At 37.8% G+C, this 18,353-nt stretch overlaps 2 protein-coding genes across 2 annotated transcripts; both read left to right on the top strand.

Moving 5' to 3' along the window:
- The first annotated feature begins 2,654 nt into the window (after window positions 1-2,654).
- Window positions 2,655-6,675, top strand: LOC116767437 (brahma-associated protein of 60 kDa). Its single transcript, XM_061527243.1, has 6 exons — window positions 2,655-3,067; window positions 4,890-5,092; window positions 5,170-5,402; window positions 5,476-5,558; window positions 5,648-6,247; window positions 6,313-6,675. The coding sequence occupies exons 1-6, from the start codon at window positions 2,927-2,929 to the stop codon at window positions 6,607-6,609; spliced, it is 1,557 nt and encodes a 518-aa protein (XP_061383227.1). The 5' UTR covers window positions 2,655-2,926; the 3' UTR covers window positions 6,610-6,675.
- Window positions 6,676-14,476: 7,801 nt separating this feature from the next.
- Window positions 14,477-17,767, top strand: LOC116767745 (aquaporin AQPAe.a-like). The gene is made up of 5 exons (XM_032658207.2): window positions 14,477-15,436; window positions 16,415-16,845; window positions 16,950-17,087; window positions 17,408-17,488; window positions 17,561-17,767. The coding sequence occupies exons 1-5, from the start codon at window positions 15,427-15,429 to the stop codon at window positions 17,699-17,701; spliced, it is 801 nt and encodes a 266-aa protein (XP_032514098.2). The 5' UTR covers window positions 14,477-15,426; the 3' UTR covers window positions 17,702-17,767.
- Window positions 17,768-18,353: the final 586 nt, after the last annotated feature.

Raw genomic sequence — 18,353 nt, 5'->3', positions numbered from 1 at the left:
ATTTTCTATACATGTTACATACGAGTACATATTCAATGACATATAGGTACAGTAAGCATTAATGCTTCAAAATGTTCTTATTCATTGGTTTTTGTATTTCAAGAGAAAACGAAGGTCCAAGCGAAGTAATTAAAATTAGCTTTAGAATTTAAAAGGTTTCAGTCGTTGTCGGTTAAAATTTGTCTAACAATCGCAATTAGATTTATCGTATCCTCAATCAAGGCATGGGACATTTCGGACGCTGACATATAAGATTCTATGACTTGTCGTCCCATAAAAAATAGACCACGTATAACATGTCAGAGACAAAGTACGAAATATATAGATTTACTGAAATTATACATTATTTAATATTAATGAAAGTATGAATCAATAAGATCTACTGCACCTTTGTCATATAATAATTAATGCTGTAAAATTTTGGCAGCAATCATTTTTTGCATCATCTTTTTTGTTTTGCAATACATTGAACAAAATTGATAAAAGTGCTAATTACCTTATGAATAGTAACAAGGATCAAAATTGATAATTTTGCAATTCGCAGGTCCTGCAATGTTGCGTTTGTCTTTTATAAAGCACAGGCCCGGTTTTCTTTTACAACTGTAGTCTGGAGTTATTAATTGGCCAGCTGATTGACTAACGTTGACATTACAGGTCCAGAAGAACCGTCACAACAGCTACCACAGTTATATCTAAAAAAAAAGTAATCCTATCATGACTCATGAATCAACTATTCTCATAGGAAACTATTGGATTAGTTTTTCTGTAATCCGATTGAAATCCTGTCGTAAAATTACATTTATTTTTATTTTACCAGTCGATTCTGGATGCCAATACTGAACGTTAAAAGGATATATAAGACGAGGCTGTTCATTTTCTATAGAGTATCTAATAGCATAACACTTACACAAATTGTTTGTGTAACTTTTCTCTTGTTCTCAAAGGCTTTCTTGTTCTTGGATTGCTTTAAAAATACATCAAGAAGCGAATCCCCAGGCGCGTGGACCACATATCTGGGAAATTTTTCTTCATGACATTTCCGCTACATCTGCCTCAGAGCTCAAACAATGTGACGAAGGGAATAGCGCTCTAATTAAATTTTGACAATGAGCAGATTTATACTCTGGAATGTAGTATATACTTATGAGGATCCCAAGGGTATTTGAATTAACTGGTAATCAGGAACATATCTCCTAAATAATGGGTAATACCTCTATATCAGGGATCTTGGCACATCTGAAACTAATGGACTGATGCATCTCTGCATAAATATATGTACCCAAAATGTATATTACAGTACCTATGTATAAATATATGTTAATTTATACATGTAATTTGAAAAAATTGTTTGTTTCTCAAATTATCAAATATCAATAAATACATTAAATGCTTAGTTTTAACAAAACAATTAAGGATAATGTTCTTTATATCCTAAACAAATTAAGTTCATTTGATATATCTTCTGCACGACGTGTGACAGAATTTACAGAACCTTTCAAAAGCCGCTGCCCCCTGAGGCACGCGGTGACAGCCACGTACCTCATTCCTATCATCTTAAATCAATAATGCTTCAACTAGTTTCCATTTAGAATTGCTATTAATATATGAAATTGAAAATAAGTAAGGATTTTAAAGAGTCTTCTAAAGTGATTCTCTTTGACTGGAAATCAGAAAACCATTTGTTTAAGCGTAAAATTTGCAATATGCACATCAATATGTTATTTGGCTAATGTGAGACTCAAAATACTTTGTGACAATCATTAAAAATATGTATATTTAACATACGTGTTTGGTTCACATGTTCAAAGTTTAATTGTTTCCTTTCCATACTGTAGCGGAAACACTATCGATACGTGAAATTAAAATTTATTTATTAGGTACTCCATTCATTCATTTTCAGAGATGAATATGAGACGAAAACTTTTAGCATTCAAAGGATTCACTTTGCGGGTGCCGGGTCCATCGCGTTGCAGGTAGAGGAGCTTCAACAGTCCCTGAAGGTTGCGACCCAGGTGTTGGTTTAACGGGTCCCTATCTAACGCTCGTTAAACGCTCACCTCAACCGTCCAAGCTCCTCTCTCTACCTATCCAAATTTGAAAGAACCTACTGGGGCTGCCTTCGAAGTACGTTCCAAGAATTAATTGATATTAGTTCTGGATAGGCCCAAGTCTTTTAGAAGGTTGTAGAGTAATTTAACCGTTATACCTCTCGCTCCCACTTCTACCGCGTACAAATCCACAACGAACCTATCTCTTTTGAGTTCGTTAGTGAGCTCGTAATATTTATTTACCTTGATGGTATGGTCTTTAATGTAATAATTGAAAAGTATTATTAAAATATTTTATTGATCCACTCCGGTGGATTTCGCAAAACCACTGTGAAGGTACTCTTTGATATTGTCAGAAAGAAAAAGAAAAAAGATTTTTCGTTTTGTAATTTGGTAAGGGAGAACTTAGTATATTCTTTAAACGAAGACTATTAATAATATATATTAATTTATTAAATAAATTAATCATTTCCAAAACCATATATGTACGTATCGTACAAATTTATTCCTCATCTACTAATTTTCACTACATTTGTCATGTAATAGGGTACTTAGTGTCTAGTGAGTCCTGTTATCTATGCTCAATATTTAATATTGTAGTTTTAATCTGTGTCATGCCAATGTCAACTGTCATAATGGCGTCCTAAGCGTATTAAATCTAAATAATTATATCAAATACTTTTAACTTCCACCTGTTTAATATTTAACAAGTTACTAGTTCAAATTTTAAGCTTCCACCATTGAACTTATAATTAGTTTCTGAAAATTAATCCATCATTATATGAATGGAATTGACTTATTGTGTCAGCATACAATGAAGTGTCATTTAGTACTATAAGAATATTGTTTTGATTTTAACTAGAATTCAGTGAATAGTGATGGCCCAACGATTCCCTGCGAGTGGGCCGAGCCCGGCGCCGCCTGCGGGGTCCATGCCGCCTCAACAGCGTTATCCTGGGCCCGCACAGCCACCGGGCTCGCCGATGCCTCCGCGTCCTTATGCTGGCCCTACTTTTCCTGTACGTGTTGTATTTATATAAAACCGTATTGTACGCATTTAGCAAAAGTATTATTATAGGTTGTGATTAAGGTAGTTCAAACCATAAATATAACTGTTTTTGTGTTAATCTTATTTCATATGTATATTAGTTCCATAAAAAAATATTTTTCCTGTCTTACTCACTAGACTTTATCAACACTAAAAATAACATGTAAAGTTTTTGACCCTATAAACTAAGAAATATCACAATTGGTTTATAAAATATAAACAGTAAAGTTATAAATGTGGAAGGGAAAATTATCATTCATATAGATAGTTCTAGTCGTCTCCATGCTGGAGTCATGTTTTGAATGACTCACAACAACATTTTATAAAATATACAGACAATGACAAAATTGAACAATTTATAAGATTTGTATTGTAATGTTATAAAAACACAGTCTGCCTGTTTTCATTTCAATTACAAGAGAGATGCTAACCTACTAAGAGAGATGTCATCTCCATGTATAAAAATAAATCCTATTTCCCTCAGTCACAACATAATGCAGACATGGCTGGACTGATTGCAATACTTTTTTTGTTGTTTGTTATTAGCAGAAGAAAGTTCTTAAGAAAGAAAGAAATAAAGAAATTGTGGGGAAAATATAAAATAATCATATTTATAAAAATAGTGTGTGAACCCTCTCGCTTGGAAGAATTGAAACTTTGTAATTGTAAACTATTATTATCCACTATATTCGAAAATAAAATACTGCTGTATTAGATGTGTATATATCAAGTAAAACTAAAAAAATATTGAATATTAGAAATGAATTAATATCGAACAACGATATGAAATTTACCTCACTCACATTGTTGACTTTGCTGCAAAGCAAGAATACCATGCACATGTACTTGGAATGTACCGACCTACTCTCTTTCTTTTCCCTTATTTCTACATTTGTGTATCTCTCTTTCTCCCTCCCTCTTGTGTTAAACATTTAACACAACTTCTTTGGCAGTTGCATAAGAAGGTTACTTCAATCTTTAAACAAAAATCAGTTATTTGACAGTTGTCTTTCAGTTTTTCAGATAGAATTCACAGCGCACACCTTCAGTATTGTTTATGAACATATATAATTCTAAAGTAACATTGTATTGCTTTTTTGCATTAATGAGAGTTATACATATAAGTTGAAAATAAGGAATTTATTGTTGAAATCCACTATCTATGGTTTTTTAATGAACTATATCACATCACCCGGCTCCCTTGTGTGAGTGATACCTTTGACACGACAGGATAAGGTGTGTGTGGTGTCTACTAGTGTCTAGTAATATATAATGATAGTGTCTATCTTAAAATATTAACAAATAACACTTAAGAGTAGTGAAGGTGTGAATGTTCATAGACGCATGATGGACTGTTATATATATCATAGCTTAATTTATTAAGTCTATATTGTAACCGGGGTTACTGTGGACGATGTATATATTCTTGTGATGTCCTTTTTTAAATAGAAAAAGAGACATTTGATGAGACCAATGTTTTGTTTAGGCTTTAAAAGATACACAAGAGCGAGTTTGAGTTAATGTATTATTATAAAACTTATTCAGTTTGATGTTTAAAACAAACATATTTTTTTACAATTAACTCCACAACAAAACTTTCTACTTGGAGGTAACAGACATCATTAAGACAACTACACCATTATGATGTCAACTGATATCTGATTCTAGAACCTATGGATGGATGCTATGATACGGGATACCTCACTTAACATACTATTGTTTAATTATTATAAAACATATAAGCAAATCCATTCAGTATTCCATAGTATAAAGTATTGTTTGTGTCGTTTCAGCCCCGCAGCGGGTTCACCCCCCCGCCGGCGGGCGCAGGTCCGGTGTCAGTGGGAGTGTCTCGCCCCGGCGGGCCCGCTCAGTACCCGGGCGGCGCGGGACCTCCGCCCGGCGTCCCCCGCCCGCCTGCGCCCGCGCCCTCTGTCAAGCGACCACCGGACCAACGCGCTCCTCTCCCGCCGCCACACAAGACACACTACGGAGGGTACGACACCATCCCCGGTCAGATGTAGGTGAACGCTCGACCGTGTTCCTACTTAGTCGTCACCGGTTCGTTTTCAGCGAGGGTTACGTGGCGGCCGGCAAGCGGAAGAAACGACTCGCGGACAAGGTGCTGCCGCAGAAGGTGCGCGACCTCGTACCGGAGTCTCAGGCCTACATGGACCTGCTGGCCTTCGAGAGGAAGCTGGACGCCACCATCATGAGGAAGAGGCTCGACATACAGGAGGCGCTTAAGAGACCCATGAAGCAGAAGCGGAAGCTGCGGATATTCATATCCAACACATTTTATCCCGGTGAGACTCCAGGCACAAGCATCGTCACGCAGACTTCATGGTTCTACTTCACTCGAATCCTTTTACATTTCAGGTCAGGGCGACAACGCGGTCGCCTCCTGGGAACTCAGAGTGGAAGGTCGTCTCCTCGACGACTCCAAAAATGATCCAAATAAGGTCCGCGTCGGATTCTTACATAAACTTGTTAGAGCGGTCGCTAGCGGTCGACGGTCACATGGAGTCACAACGAGTGTTACATTCCGCAGGTAAAACGCAAATTCTCGTCGTTCTTCAAGTCTCTGGTGATCGAGTTGGACAAGGAGCTGTACGGACCCGACAACCACCTGGTGGAGTGGCACCGCACGCTCACCACCCAAGAGACGGACGGGTTCCAGGTGAAGCGGCCCGGCTACAAGAACGTGCGCTGCACCATCCTGCTGCTGCTGGACTACCAGCCGCTGCAGTTCAAGCTGGACGCGCGCCTGGCGCGGCTTCTCGGCGTCCACACGCAGGCTCGCCCCGTCATCGTCAACGCGCTGTGGCAGTACGTCAAGACCCACAAGCTGCAGGACCCGCACGAGCGCGAGTACGTCGTCTGCGACAAGTACCTCGAGCAGATCTTCGGCTGCGCGCGCATGAAGCTGGCCGAGGTCCCTGCGCGCCTCGGGGCCCTGCTGCACGCGCCCGACCCCATCGTCATCAACCACCTCATCTCCGTGGAACCTCCGCACGACGCCAAGCAGACGGCCTGCTACGACATCGACGTCGAGGTCGACGATACGCTCAAGGCGCAGATGAACAGCTTCCTCATGAGCACCGCCAACCAGCAGGAGATACAGGGGCTCGACTCCAAGATACACGAGACGGTGAGTCTCCGGAGACCGGTCACCGGTCACTGGTAGCCGTCACTACAGCCCTCGTGTTTTCGCAGGTGGACACCATCAACCAGCTCAAGACGAACCGGGAGTTCTTCTTGAGCTTCAGCAAGGACCCGCAGCAGTTCATCCAGAAGTGGCTGGTATCTCAGTCCCGCGACCTCAAGACCATGGGCGGCGGCGGCGCTGGCGGGGGCGGCGGGAACCCTGAAGAGGAGCGGCGGTCGTCATTCTACTCTCAGGCGTGGGCGGGCGAGGGCGTGGCGCGGTACCTGCACGGCCGCCTCGCCGCGCGCCGCAGGGACCTGGAGCACGCGCTGGCCGGCCCGCACCATCACCTCACCCGCCTCTAGGGGACCACTGACCTGTGACCTCCGCACCAACACTACTCTTATATTATACGTTCTTTGAATACCGAGTGTCCGCTGTCTTATTCCCGGAACCCGACTTAGTTAGTTCACAACTCACTGTTGCTACTCAGCAGGTTTTCTATTGAATTCAAAGAACTGGTGGTCAACGACTCAATACATCGGTAGCGCCTTAGAGTCCTCGCGTTGCCTCTGCTGACCCGCGGGGTGTGAGCTGCGGCACGCGGCTCGACACGTCACTTAAATTGTGTGAATTAGTTTAAGAACATCAACTCCGAACTTTAATTACTTCTATTTTATTTTGTTAATTTTTGTGTACCGGTTTGTTTCATCTCTGAAAAAGTGATATGTATATTAATTTGCTATTTAACACTTTCCCTCCTTACGGTACTTAAAAGTACCGCCACATTTTTCGTCTAATAACTTAAGTACGAAATCACTTTATGTTAACTACAACTGACGATCCTTTAGAGTACCGTTTCCGTAAGCCAATCACAGCGCGTTATTTGTTATACCGCGCGACATTGCCGAAGAATTTGAGTAACGAGTTACAACTTGTCGCACATTTTTTCACTTTCCTGTGCGGTGTGATTGAAAAAGTTTCATGAATAGAATATCATAGGTAAGTGCTATTTTTGTTACTAACTACGTTGTTTATATCACAGACTACAATTATAAAAGCTGTTATAACGTATTTCCACTTTATTTTATATGAATATTTGATAAAAACTTATGTGGACTTAAAAGTACCTTCAGGTGATTATAGTCTAAAAAAGTATGGGCTTTCATAAAACACATACTCTATGATGTGGGTATTTTGTTTTATCGTAAATGAATGTTTTTGTTAATTTTTTTTAAATTATTGTTCTGAGCTATTTTTTATTGTTTTAGCCATTGAGATGGATATTACAAACAATATTGCTCTCATTGAAGCCTTGCTATTAGAAGAGATTCCGGATTGTGACGAAGACTCTGATGCAGGTGTGTCCGATGATGAAGTGGAAAATATTCAACTACCCTCACCAAGAGGCTTCGATCAGGTTTTTGAAAGAGCTCTAGAAAATATTTCTACCGAATTTCCACCATCATCGCCTTCAAGAGAAGATGAATTGGAGTGCCCTAAAAATCAGGTACCAACATCTCCAATACCTGGATCTAGTGTGTACACTAGATGTACCTGGATCTAGTCTGTAGACTGATCTACCGTCTACAAATACGTCTTCACTCAAAACTAATCAGCGATTACCCGAACCAAACCGCAAATGGAAAAAGAGGGACCTAGATACAATCATACCGGAATACGTTCTAGATACTGGAGTAGTAGAAGACGATTTTGCTCACTGTAGCACCCCAACTGATATATTTTTAGTCTTGATTGAAGATATTATTGATAATATTGTGTACCAAAGTAACCTTTATGCTATTCAGAGAGGCAAAGTATTAAACCTAAAAAAGGAGGAACTCCTAACATTTATTGGTAAGAATTTTTTTATGGGTTACAATACTCGTCCGGCGTGGAGAGACCATTATTCTTCAGCACCTGATCTCAACAATGCACTTATTTGCAAAACAATGCCAAGAGATAGATTTGCTATTATTTTATCTCATCTGCATTGCAATGATAACTCCCAAATGCCTAAAGACTGTAAAGATAAGTTATATAAAATTAGACCGATGATTGATGCACTCAATAAAAAATTTCAAGAGGTTTATCATGGTACTCGTGAACTGAGTGTAGATGAGTCTATGATTAAATGTAAGGGTAGGTCTGTCTTGAAACAATATCTACCTATGAAGCCCATAAAAAGAGGATACAAGTTGTGGTGTCTTGCTGACCAGAGAGGCTATATAAAGAAGTTTCAAGTTTTACCAAGGAAAAGACGAAGAACTGAACTCAAAATTTACCGGCTATGGCTTGGGAGAGAAAGTCGTTTTGGAGTTGACAGAACAAGATTGGGGTAAAGGGAAGATAGTTTATTTTGATAACTTTTTCTCGTCTGTTGCTTTGCTTGAGAAACTGAAAACTGAAAACACCTACGCTAGTGGAACTATCCGAAGTAATAGAAAAGGACTGGCCGGAAATATGCTCGCTGATTCTAAAATGAAAAGGGGCGACAGTGATGATCGATTTTCAAATTTAGACATTGGATATTGGAAATGGAAGGATAACAAAGTGGTTCATTTAGTATCAAATTTCCATGAGAATGAAACGGCAGTTGTGTCACGTAAAGTTAAAAATGGATCCAAATCTACCATAACATGCCCTATAGTTGTTAAAGATTATAATAGCTATATGGGCGGCGTAGATACAGCTGATCGTTTGAGAGCCATTTACTGTATTGATCGCAAATCTCCGAAATGGTGGCACAGGTTGTTTTGGGGTCTTCTGGACGTTACATTTGTAAATTCATTCGTCATACGTGGACTTATAATGAAACAGACTACTGTTAAGGATTTTCGAAGCTCTGTTACTCAAGGCTTGATGACAATGAAAGATGCTAGTCAGAAAAGAAAGACTTCTACTGATAGTACTGCAAAAGCTGGTCCTTCCAAAAGACGGCTATAACAAGTTAAGTGAAAAACTTTGAGTCCACTTATTGTGTGATGTTGCCGTGCCAGTGAGGCTACCGGTCGGTCGTAGTGTCGGAAATATTGCAGCTGTTGAAATGTCACAAAATGCTGTTGAAAAACCACTTCATCCACAAACGATAACTGTATGGTTCGGTTCGCGCGCTGGCGGCGTCATAGGGGCGTATCTTTTCGTCAACGATAGTGATCGTTATTGCGCCATTATTATCGATTATTTTTGGCCCGAAATGGAAATATATGGACTTGGACGGCATGTGGTTTCAACAAGAGGTCGCCACAAGCTACAAAGCACACGATACGATCGATTTTTTGAAGAACAAGTTTGATGAGTGTTATGTCAAGAAATGGACCCGTCGGTTGGGGCCGTTTCGTTCGTGCGTTTTGACGCCTTTAGGTGTTTTTGGAGCTACGTCAAGTCATTGGTCTACCGCAGCAAACCTGCCCGCGGGAGACATGTGACCGAAGTCGAGTTCCATTCATGAATGTTTTGAATAGACTTCAATCCCATAATAAAGTTTTTGAAATATCTCAGATGGATTTTATTTTATTTTGACAAAAAGTTGTCAAGTCCTTATTGGACAACCAAAAAAAACATTTATGAGATGTAAACTGCGGATCTCGGCGTGCTAACTGTAACCACTGTTTACGACGTTTAGCACATTTAGGAACGTGTACAAACAGTTTATTGTAATATTTAATTGTTGTTACTTATGTATATAGGTACAGCACATGTCTTGTAGCTTCAAAATTTAAGTAAAAAATCTTTTAACTTTCCACTTAAAATAGGCATAAGAGATAAAAGGTTGTATTGTCTTTGTCTACTTTATCTAAGTATGAAGTCACAACTCGCAAATATAACGTGATTGACTGTTTAAGCACGAAAATCAAACGAATGGAGAAGAATATCATTTGTTGTCTATGAAATAAGATCAATGTAAGAGGTATAAAATAAACATAAGACAGTTTTAAAATATGTAATGAGATCTAAGACTATCGCGAGTTTAATTCATTTAAATTGAACTAATATATTTCGGATATACTACGCGAATTTTATTTTTAGCAACCGCTCAAAAGTAACCGAAACGTCGGGATTATGTAGTTTTAAAATAATAAAATTCGCATAGTATGTCCGAAATATATTAGTTTCATTTAAATTTAAAATATTTTCCGATAAACTGTCAAGTAGCCAATTATTAATATCATTCTTGTGATGATCGCCGTGTAGTCAGACCTATCTTAAGATATTTATATCTTGTGCGTTAGGAACAAGCTGGCTCGAACGATTAAGTAAATTAGAATGACGTCATTCAACACATGTGTGTTACCTCCACCAAGTTGTAGCTCACATATCTCAGGAGATGACTGGCGTTAGCGGGAAGACGGTATAAAAATTTATACAAGTACATCGCGACCCTGTCCTGATCTGTTAGAACCGTCCCTGCTGCCCTTGGTATATAAATCTATGAATAATAATTAATATGATCTAATTTCCTTGATACACCTCCGGCGGATTCATAAACAAAGTAAATTATTATTTTAAGTTCAGCAAACTTATGAAACCTGCCGCGTGGTCCAAGTCTGCGTTTGAGTTTTTGGTTTTGGACAACCATTGATCACACATCCATTATAGAAATGGATATGTTAAACATCTAATTAAGTTTGTACAGATGAATACGGGAGCTCGGGCTGGTTGTGGTTGCATTTTCGTGACTATTAATTCATTAACTCATCGCGTGTGTTGTCATCCACCTTCTCCTATTTTTCATTCGGCCTCTCATAGCTCATTTAGTGATAAACATTGACTCGTGGAAGAGATTCACCCAGGATGAATAGCTTTACTGAGAAATATGTCAAACTCGTATTACACACTCGAGGACTCTAGGAATATAGTTTTATTACTGTTTGTTTTTATACACCTAAGCTGGATAACGAGTAACTATCATTCCACCTTCAGGTAGGTGGAAATGTTGTTCTATCCCTCTATCGGTATCTTTGCATAAATTGCATTAACTGGATACCAAATATTCTACTATTTCTCTTGTGGTAACCCGGCGCATTCTTTTGTCGCACGACGCTCTTAGACCATCATAAACCTGGAGAGACGCGGCCGGCGGCACCGACTTGGTCACCCGCAGGCACACCGAGTTATCTGCGAAAAATTTAGTTTCGGTATCACAACATACGCAAGGCGAAAACATACGAATGTTAATATAATATTGTCGTGTGTGAGGTGACAATAACTTATGTGACAAATGTAACTACATAAACAGTTACCTGACATTTCAATAGTTTGATTGATATCTCAATGACTGGAGCGACAGTTCAATAGTCAAAGTGACATATATTAATATCAATAGTCATGTGTAATATAATACAAAAGAATGTGGTGGAAACCGAGTCTCTTATCGTAAAATTATATGGAATAGGATTTATAGGTCTATAAAAGATAATTCAGAGCGCACCTAAATAAAAAGAGGCTGTGATTATGGCGGTCGGTTAAGACGACACGTCAAGGTGGCTTGTTATTTATACCAACTTTCTTTAAATATGTACATATAACCAGGCTTCTCTTTGGCCAGGGAATAAGTCGATATTTATATTATATTGCGCTCTTACAGTATCTGTATTACAAATAAATTTTGAAAATTAGGTTTATTATAATCACTAAGCTCTAAAATGACAATGCTAAATAATCTAATACCTTAATATTATTTGTGCCGTATGGTTGATCACGTACTGGAAGTCGTAGGTATGTTGATTCACAATGTGTTAAGTATTTATATTTATAATGTTTTTATATAAAAGTGAGAAAACTATTAAAATAAGTAGAAAATTAACGTGATAGATATAAAATTTAGAATAATAATATTATTCTTAATATTTTATTTAAAATTTGTAGAGAGTTATTAAAACAGAGAGGAAAGAAGGGTTACAGTGAACAGCTTACTTAGTTTTCATGATTTAAGGAGAGTTTATTATGGTTGTTGGGAAAAAGATGTACCTATACTTATGTAATGATAAATTCCCTGTAGGTACTACCGCCGACAAGGCTGTACCTTATTTAGAACATTATATTTTTAGAATTCAGATTACACTATACTATATTAAAAGTTTGTGAATTATAACGACGGTGTTAAATTAAAAAAAGCATTCAGAAAACTCGACACAACTAGACTTGATCGCCTTCAGACGCGTCTTAGCGTCAACGCTTCGACGAGTTGGTTATAATAGAAAAATCAATCGATGACATCACACGGGTCCATGAATCACACACAGAGTAACTATCAACTATACTCTATTTACATATATACATGTAAAGTATTGATTACTTTGCATAATATGTATGTATATTAACTATATTATTTTCGTCCTTTTGTATCTACCTAGATCGTAAGACTTAGTAATAAATAAATGTGAGAAGAAATATAATATATTACACTAATCAAAAATCCGGAAAATCCCGTCGTGAAAATGATATTACGCGAAGAACGTTTATAATTACTAATAATGAAAAAACTAATAAAAGTATCTAACGTTGACGAACAAACTTAACTTAGAAAGACGATTCCAGACTTCACAGCAGCGGTTTTTTTTTGTTTTTCAGAACAGACGAAGTATTATGTACTTAATTTATTCAACCACACTATTCCATATAGAAACAAATCAATCTTGGTATCTAATAGTGGTGGTGTCTTTTTGAAAAATAATAAATTCATCCAAAAAAAAATACGAGTCTTTGTACACTCCGAGTGATTTCACGTTATCCCGTCAACGTAACTTCTCACGTTATCCCGTCGACGTAAAAAAATTAATAAAGAAATAAACGATTGGTATTAAGAATTACAATGAAAACTCAACCTAAGACTAAAGCAAATCGTCATCTCAAAAAACAGTTAAAATGATATAAATACTGAAGCGGAAAGAAATGACACGGAAAGAAGTTGGAAGTTAGGATAAAAAGCATCAAATAAAATTGTCCCGTAATGGGAAGATATCTAAGCAGTTCGACATAGAGCGTCCGTTTAAAGTATTACAGGATTGTATAAAATCAAGCTATACAATTTGCGATGTAGGTTTAAAAAAATATATCTCGGATTTAGTAGGCAGTGAATTACTAAGAAAATAATGTAGACTATGAAAAGTGTGCAAGGAAAATTGTGAAACGACTTCAAAAATTAAACAATTTGAATTCGTTTTATTTTGTGTTTGTTGTACGAAAGTTTCAATAAATGTTTTAGTTTTGGGGTTCCCTTTGGTATCAGATACAATTGCGGGAAGCCCAAATAAAGTTTGAGAAAATTTACGGTTACACACTTTCACTCGCTGATAATGTTTTGATTTGTGGTTCTTTTCGGCAGAAGATTGTGCTGAGACCTTTTAAAAGACAATCTCTTGCTTCTAGTATACTGCACATTGTATGATTATATTTTTCTTTCATTCAGGCCTTAAAGGACAACTAAGAAAATTTTTATGTTCTCTTTCTAAAATCCCTACTTCTGCAAGGTCGAGCTCTCTCAGGCTAGGCGTCACGAGTCTGCTCGCACATGCTCATTACAAAGATACAGAGAACTTAATATTACTTACGAAGAAACTTCTACTACGTATGTTACAGTTCCTTTAAAGAATTAACATTTTACCTATTTGTAATATACATACAAGACAGTCAATTACATTTTGAGACAAATATATGATTCCGTTGCAGCACCTTTTTTATTTCTTCAACTGGTGTCGCAAATTCCTAACCAGCCAACGAAACAAATATTTATTCATCTTACACTTAATAAGAAAGTCTTCGAGATGAAACCAAAAGGTTTATTTTGTACAATGACAGTTTTTACTAGCGGCACAGTTTTTAAAACGGTACCTACGTATTTTATAAAATTATAAAGAGGTTTGTGACAGACACCACAATATGTTTCGTGTCTTTACGTAGTAAATAGTAATTGGATAATAGTTGTATTTTGTATTTGTGGATAAATAAGCTATAGCACTGTGAAGTTTACGAAGTGAGGAGACAAATATTTGTTAACCATATTTGTTACTGAGTCACAAATTTTTCTAACCATATATCTTTATATATTTAATTAGCGCGCCAGTTGGCTCTGCAGTCAGTAGCTTCATTTATTTATAATGAAAAAACTGCAACGTATGTAGGTAGAAACAAGACAGAGTAAGCACAATACATCCGTGTTTTATGTTTTAGCACACATTACACTTACATTTCCCTCTGAGTTCAGTTCTAATAGACACGCGGACGGAGTCGGGGGCAAAACCTTGTATATATATAAATATTTTATTGTCACAAAACTTATTGTTACTTTCATGTTTTTCTTAGAAGATTAGGTATTGGCTAGTGGCTTTGCCTACATATTTAATCCCCTTTAAAATACGAGCTATCATCCTTATGAGGTTGCAATACGATTTTTAGACGATCCTTTTAACAACGTTAAGACAAAGCCCTTTCAATAAAATAATATTTTGAAAATCATGCTTTAATTGTAGGAGTAATAGCGCAACAAACATATAATCGAATTGAGAAGTTCCTCCTTTTCCAAATAGCTAAAAGGCCTTGTGACATTAGTCATTACCTACCTGCTAATGAAATTTCTGTCAAAACCGGTCCAGGAATTCTAAGGATTAGCTGGAACGAAAAGACGAACGGAGAGACAAATAATTAAAAAAAAAATAAGGAGGAATCGTATATTCTTCGACATGCGTTCAGTGAAAAGTGTATAATTTGAAATTACAAACAATCGCTTTAATAACTGTCTATTGATAGACAATTGTACCTCTAATTTCAGGAAAATAAAAATATCAAATTCCTTAATCCTAAGACGCCCTGAATGTTCCAGATTTATGGATACATGAAGTTTTCTTAAAATAGAGTAATTTAATATCGGCAAAGCATAGCTTCTGTAAATATAAGACAATAGTTATATAAAATGTAGTGTAGAGAGGCTCGATAAGCACTAGAACAAACAGTCTTCTATCACCGCAGACAATTCATTTGTAACTCAAATGGTAATGTCCTTTTGTAACAAAACACACTTACGATGATATTAACCATCTCCTCCGAGCGACGCGGCCGTGTTTTATATCAGAGGTATAGCCGTCTTAGTTAGTGGATTTTTTATTTTGACCAATATTAAAATGAATTTGTAAATTTATTAAAATCTAATTTAGTTATACTTCTGTGTATCGGAGTGTTCCGTTATGGTCGACCGTAAGTACATACCAATTTTCTTTTTGCTAGACTTTATTATTGTTTTCTTAGTTTAAAAAATTATTTAATAAATTATTGAAAAATTATGATACTAATAAACCTGCTCGTTTACAAGATCTTTTTTTTTTTTTGAAAGTAATAAATATATTAGAAAATTTGTAATCTCACTTTAATTACAGACCGGTTCATGAATCATATTTATATTTGTTTCCTCACTTTAACGGAGTTCAGCGGATCGTCTTTTTTCACAAATTTGTTTAAAGTATTATTATTTACTCGCTTAATTTATTCTCGCTGAAGTCTTTCTCGTGCTCCTCCGGGAATAATGATTTAAATTTTTTATGTAATTCCTACATTTAGACACATCAACTGACCGAAAAATAAAAAAAAAACAAATTCATTTTATCAGTGATAATATCAAAACGTCAGTACGTATTTAATGCCTAATATAATATATTGTGAAAATATTTTTTTTTTGACCTCGGTGTATTGTTTACATAGTGACGACTGTAAGTAACGTTATAAAGACTACAACATTAAAGATAAAGATAAGTTTACATTATCTACTAACAATTATGGAACGAACAAGACAAGTAGGTCTGCGACTACCACATACACTCGTTAGTTGTTTATTATTCACTAGGTTTTTCCCGTGACATCGTCCGCGTGGACATCAGAGTTGTTCTCTGCCATTACGACCACTGAACCCGAACTGCACCTCATGGTTCCACCCGTGAAATTTTGGGATCGTTATTGGGATAAGACGTAGCTTATGTCCTTCTTCAGGACTCTATCTATTTCTATACCAAAATTCGTCATAATCGGTTCATTGCTTTAGGCGTGAAAAGGTAGCAGACGGTTACTTTCGCAATTATAATATTAGTAAGAAGTATTTAAGAACTGAATCAAGAAGTAGTTATAGGGATGAAAGATGGATTCTTAATAATAAAATTGTTAACGAATACTTGAATGTGCCAGACAGCGAAGTAGATATCCTTCCAGTGGGGGGAGGCCATGGGAGCGCCAGAAGCAAACGCGCTGGCGAGTGGTGTCGCGTGTGGTCGGTGTCGGCGGCCGAGTTGTGCGGCACCTCGCTGCTTGTTCTCTTGTCATGTCTGCCCGCGGCGGCCGACCCCCAGCCGGGCCTGCTGCAGCGCTCTCTGTCGGCGGGCCTGGTGGTGGCTCTTATAGTGCAGTGTTTCGACCACGTGTCCGGAGCTCATCTCAACCCGACCGTGACCGTGGCGGCCGCCCTGTCCGGACGAACGCCCTTGCCCGTGGCAGCCGCTATGTGTGCTTCTCAGCTGGCGGGCTCCGCGTTGGGGGCAGTCGCCGCTCGCCTTCTCTCCTCGCGGGACATCATCACTGTTTGCATCACGACGCCCGCTTCTCATATCAGTGTATATCAGGTGATAGGCACTTTTCCATTATTTCCTGATTATCCATTCGATATTTAGTGTGTACTCGTAACTTGGCGACGTTTTAATATTTCTTCAATTACGGTATGTCTCAGGCGGTGGTGATAGAGATGTTGCTGGGTTGTTGCCTGGCGCTGGCTAACTTGTCTTCGTGGGATGTACGGAATCAATACCTCATCGACTCTTGGCCACTCCGCATCGGCTTCACCGTCTCATCGCTCTCCCTCGTAGCAGTAAATATTTTATCAAAATACTATTTCTAGTGTCTTCAAGTGTAGTCATAATTAGTTTCTATTAGTAACAAAGAAATATAACTCACCTAACTCTTCTAGGAAGTACTTACAGTGACATATACAAGTCCTTCGTACATATTTTGTCTACTTTGAATTAGTTCCGCAGCATTTTATCGCCTTCCTTCCTTTCGATGTCCCTGTAACATAACAATGAACTAAATACGCCTCTATAGAATATTGGCCGTTCAAGAGTTGAAAAGGGGAAAGTTAATCAAGGGGAGTAAAAATAATAAAATCACTAATTTCCGGTTCATTTACAGGGCGACCTGACCGGTGCGAGTATGAACCCCGTACGCAGCTTCGCCCCCGCCCTTTGCAGTGGAAACTGGACCGCACACTGGGTACGGACCAACGCCGCATCGGTGACTTAACCGTTCACTTTTAATAATAATCGAGAGCTCGTGCGGTCGCAGGTGTACTGGGTGGGTCCCCTGAGCGGCTCTTGCTTGGCTGTGGCGCTGTACGCGGCCCTGTGGCGGGACACCGCCGCCGCCCCGCGCCGGACCGCACCCTCCTCTACATGCACCTACACACACCAACAGAACAAGACGTAGCCCGAGCGATGAGGTGTCATCGACGAGCCGCCAATAACTTAATAAAGCATAGTACTTTATAGATTGATTTCTGCACACTTTTATATTTTTAATAAAATATTAAACAAAAAAAGAAAAATTTCACTATTCTCTTTTTAATCTAAATTTAAAACGAACTTAATCTCGACCGACTTTTTCGTTCATTGCGTTGAATTTCGTACACGATACATTTTCTTTACATTTTGATACAATGACCATGTAATACTAATGGCAAGGCGTGTCTTCACGAGCTATAGTGTCATGTAACAACTGACTGAAAAAAATATGAAATAAAAGGTTTGAAGTGAAGCGAAACGCACGCTGAAGTAAGAATTAAAGACAACAAGCCTTAGACATGAAAGGGACGTTGTATCACGATCATCATATTTTGATTTCTCTCTGAATATACATTTATGAAATTAAAATAGGAGCAATTATAAAACTAGTGATTTCATAATAAACTACAAACAAATCAAAGATGTGGAACTAACACGGATGAGGACTGCCGCGGGCAGTAAGCATATTTAACATTTAGAGTTTTGGTTGTCTTATATCTTCATCATTAATGTTTAGTAAGTTCTATGAAACAAAAAATTGATTATTTTTTTAGGTCATTTCTAACTTTTGAATGTTT

The sequence above is a fragment of the Danaus plexippus genome (assembly GCF_018135715.1).
Source record: "Danaus plexippus chromosome 9 unlocalized genomic scaffold, MEX_DaPlex mxdp_24, whole genome shotgun sequence".
In the NCBI taxonomy this organism is placed as follows: Eukaryota; Metazoa; Arthropoda; class Insecta; order Lepidoptera; family Nymphalidae; genus Danaus; species Danaus plexippus.
The sequence above is the reverse complement of the archived record's forward strand: the minus strand, read 5'-3'. Positions and strand labels throughout refer to the sequence as shown.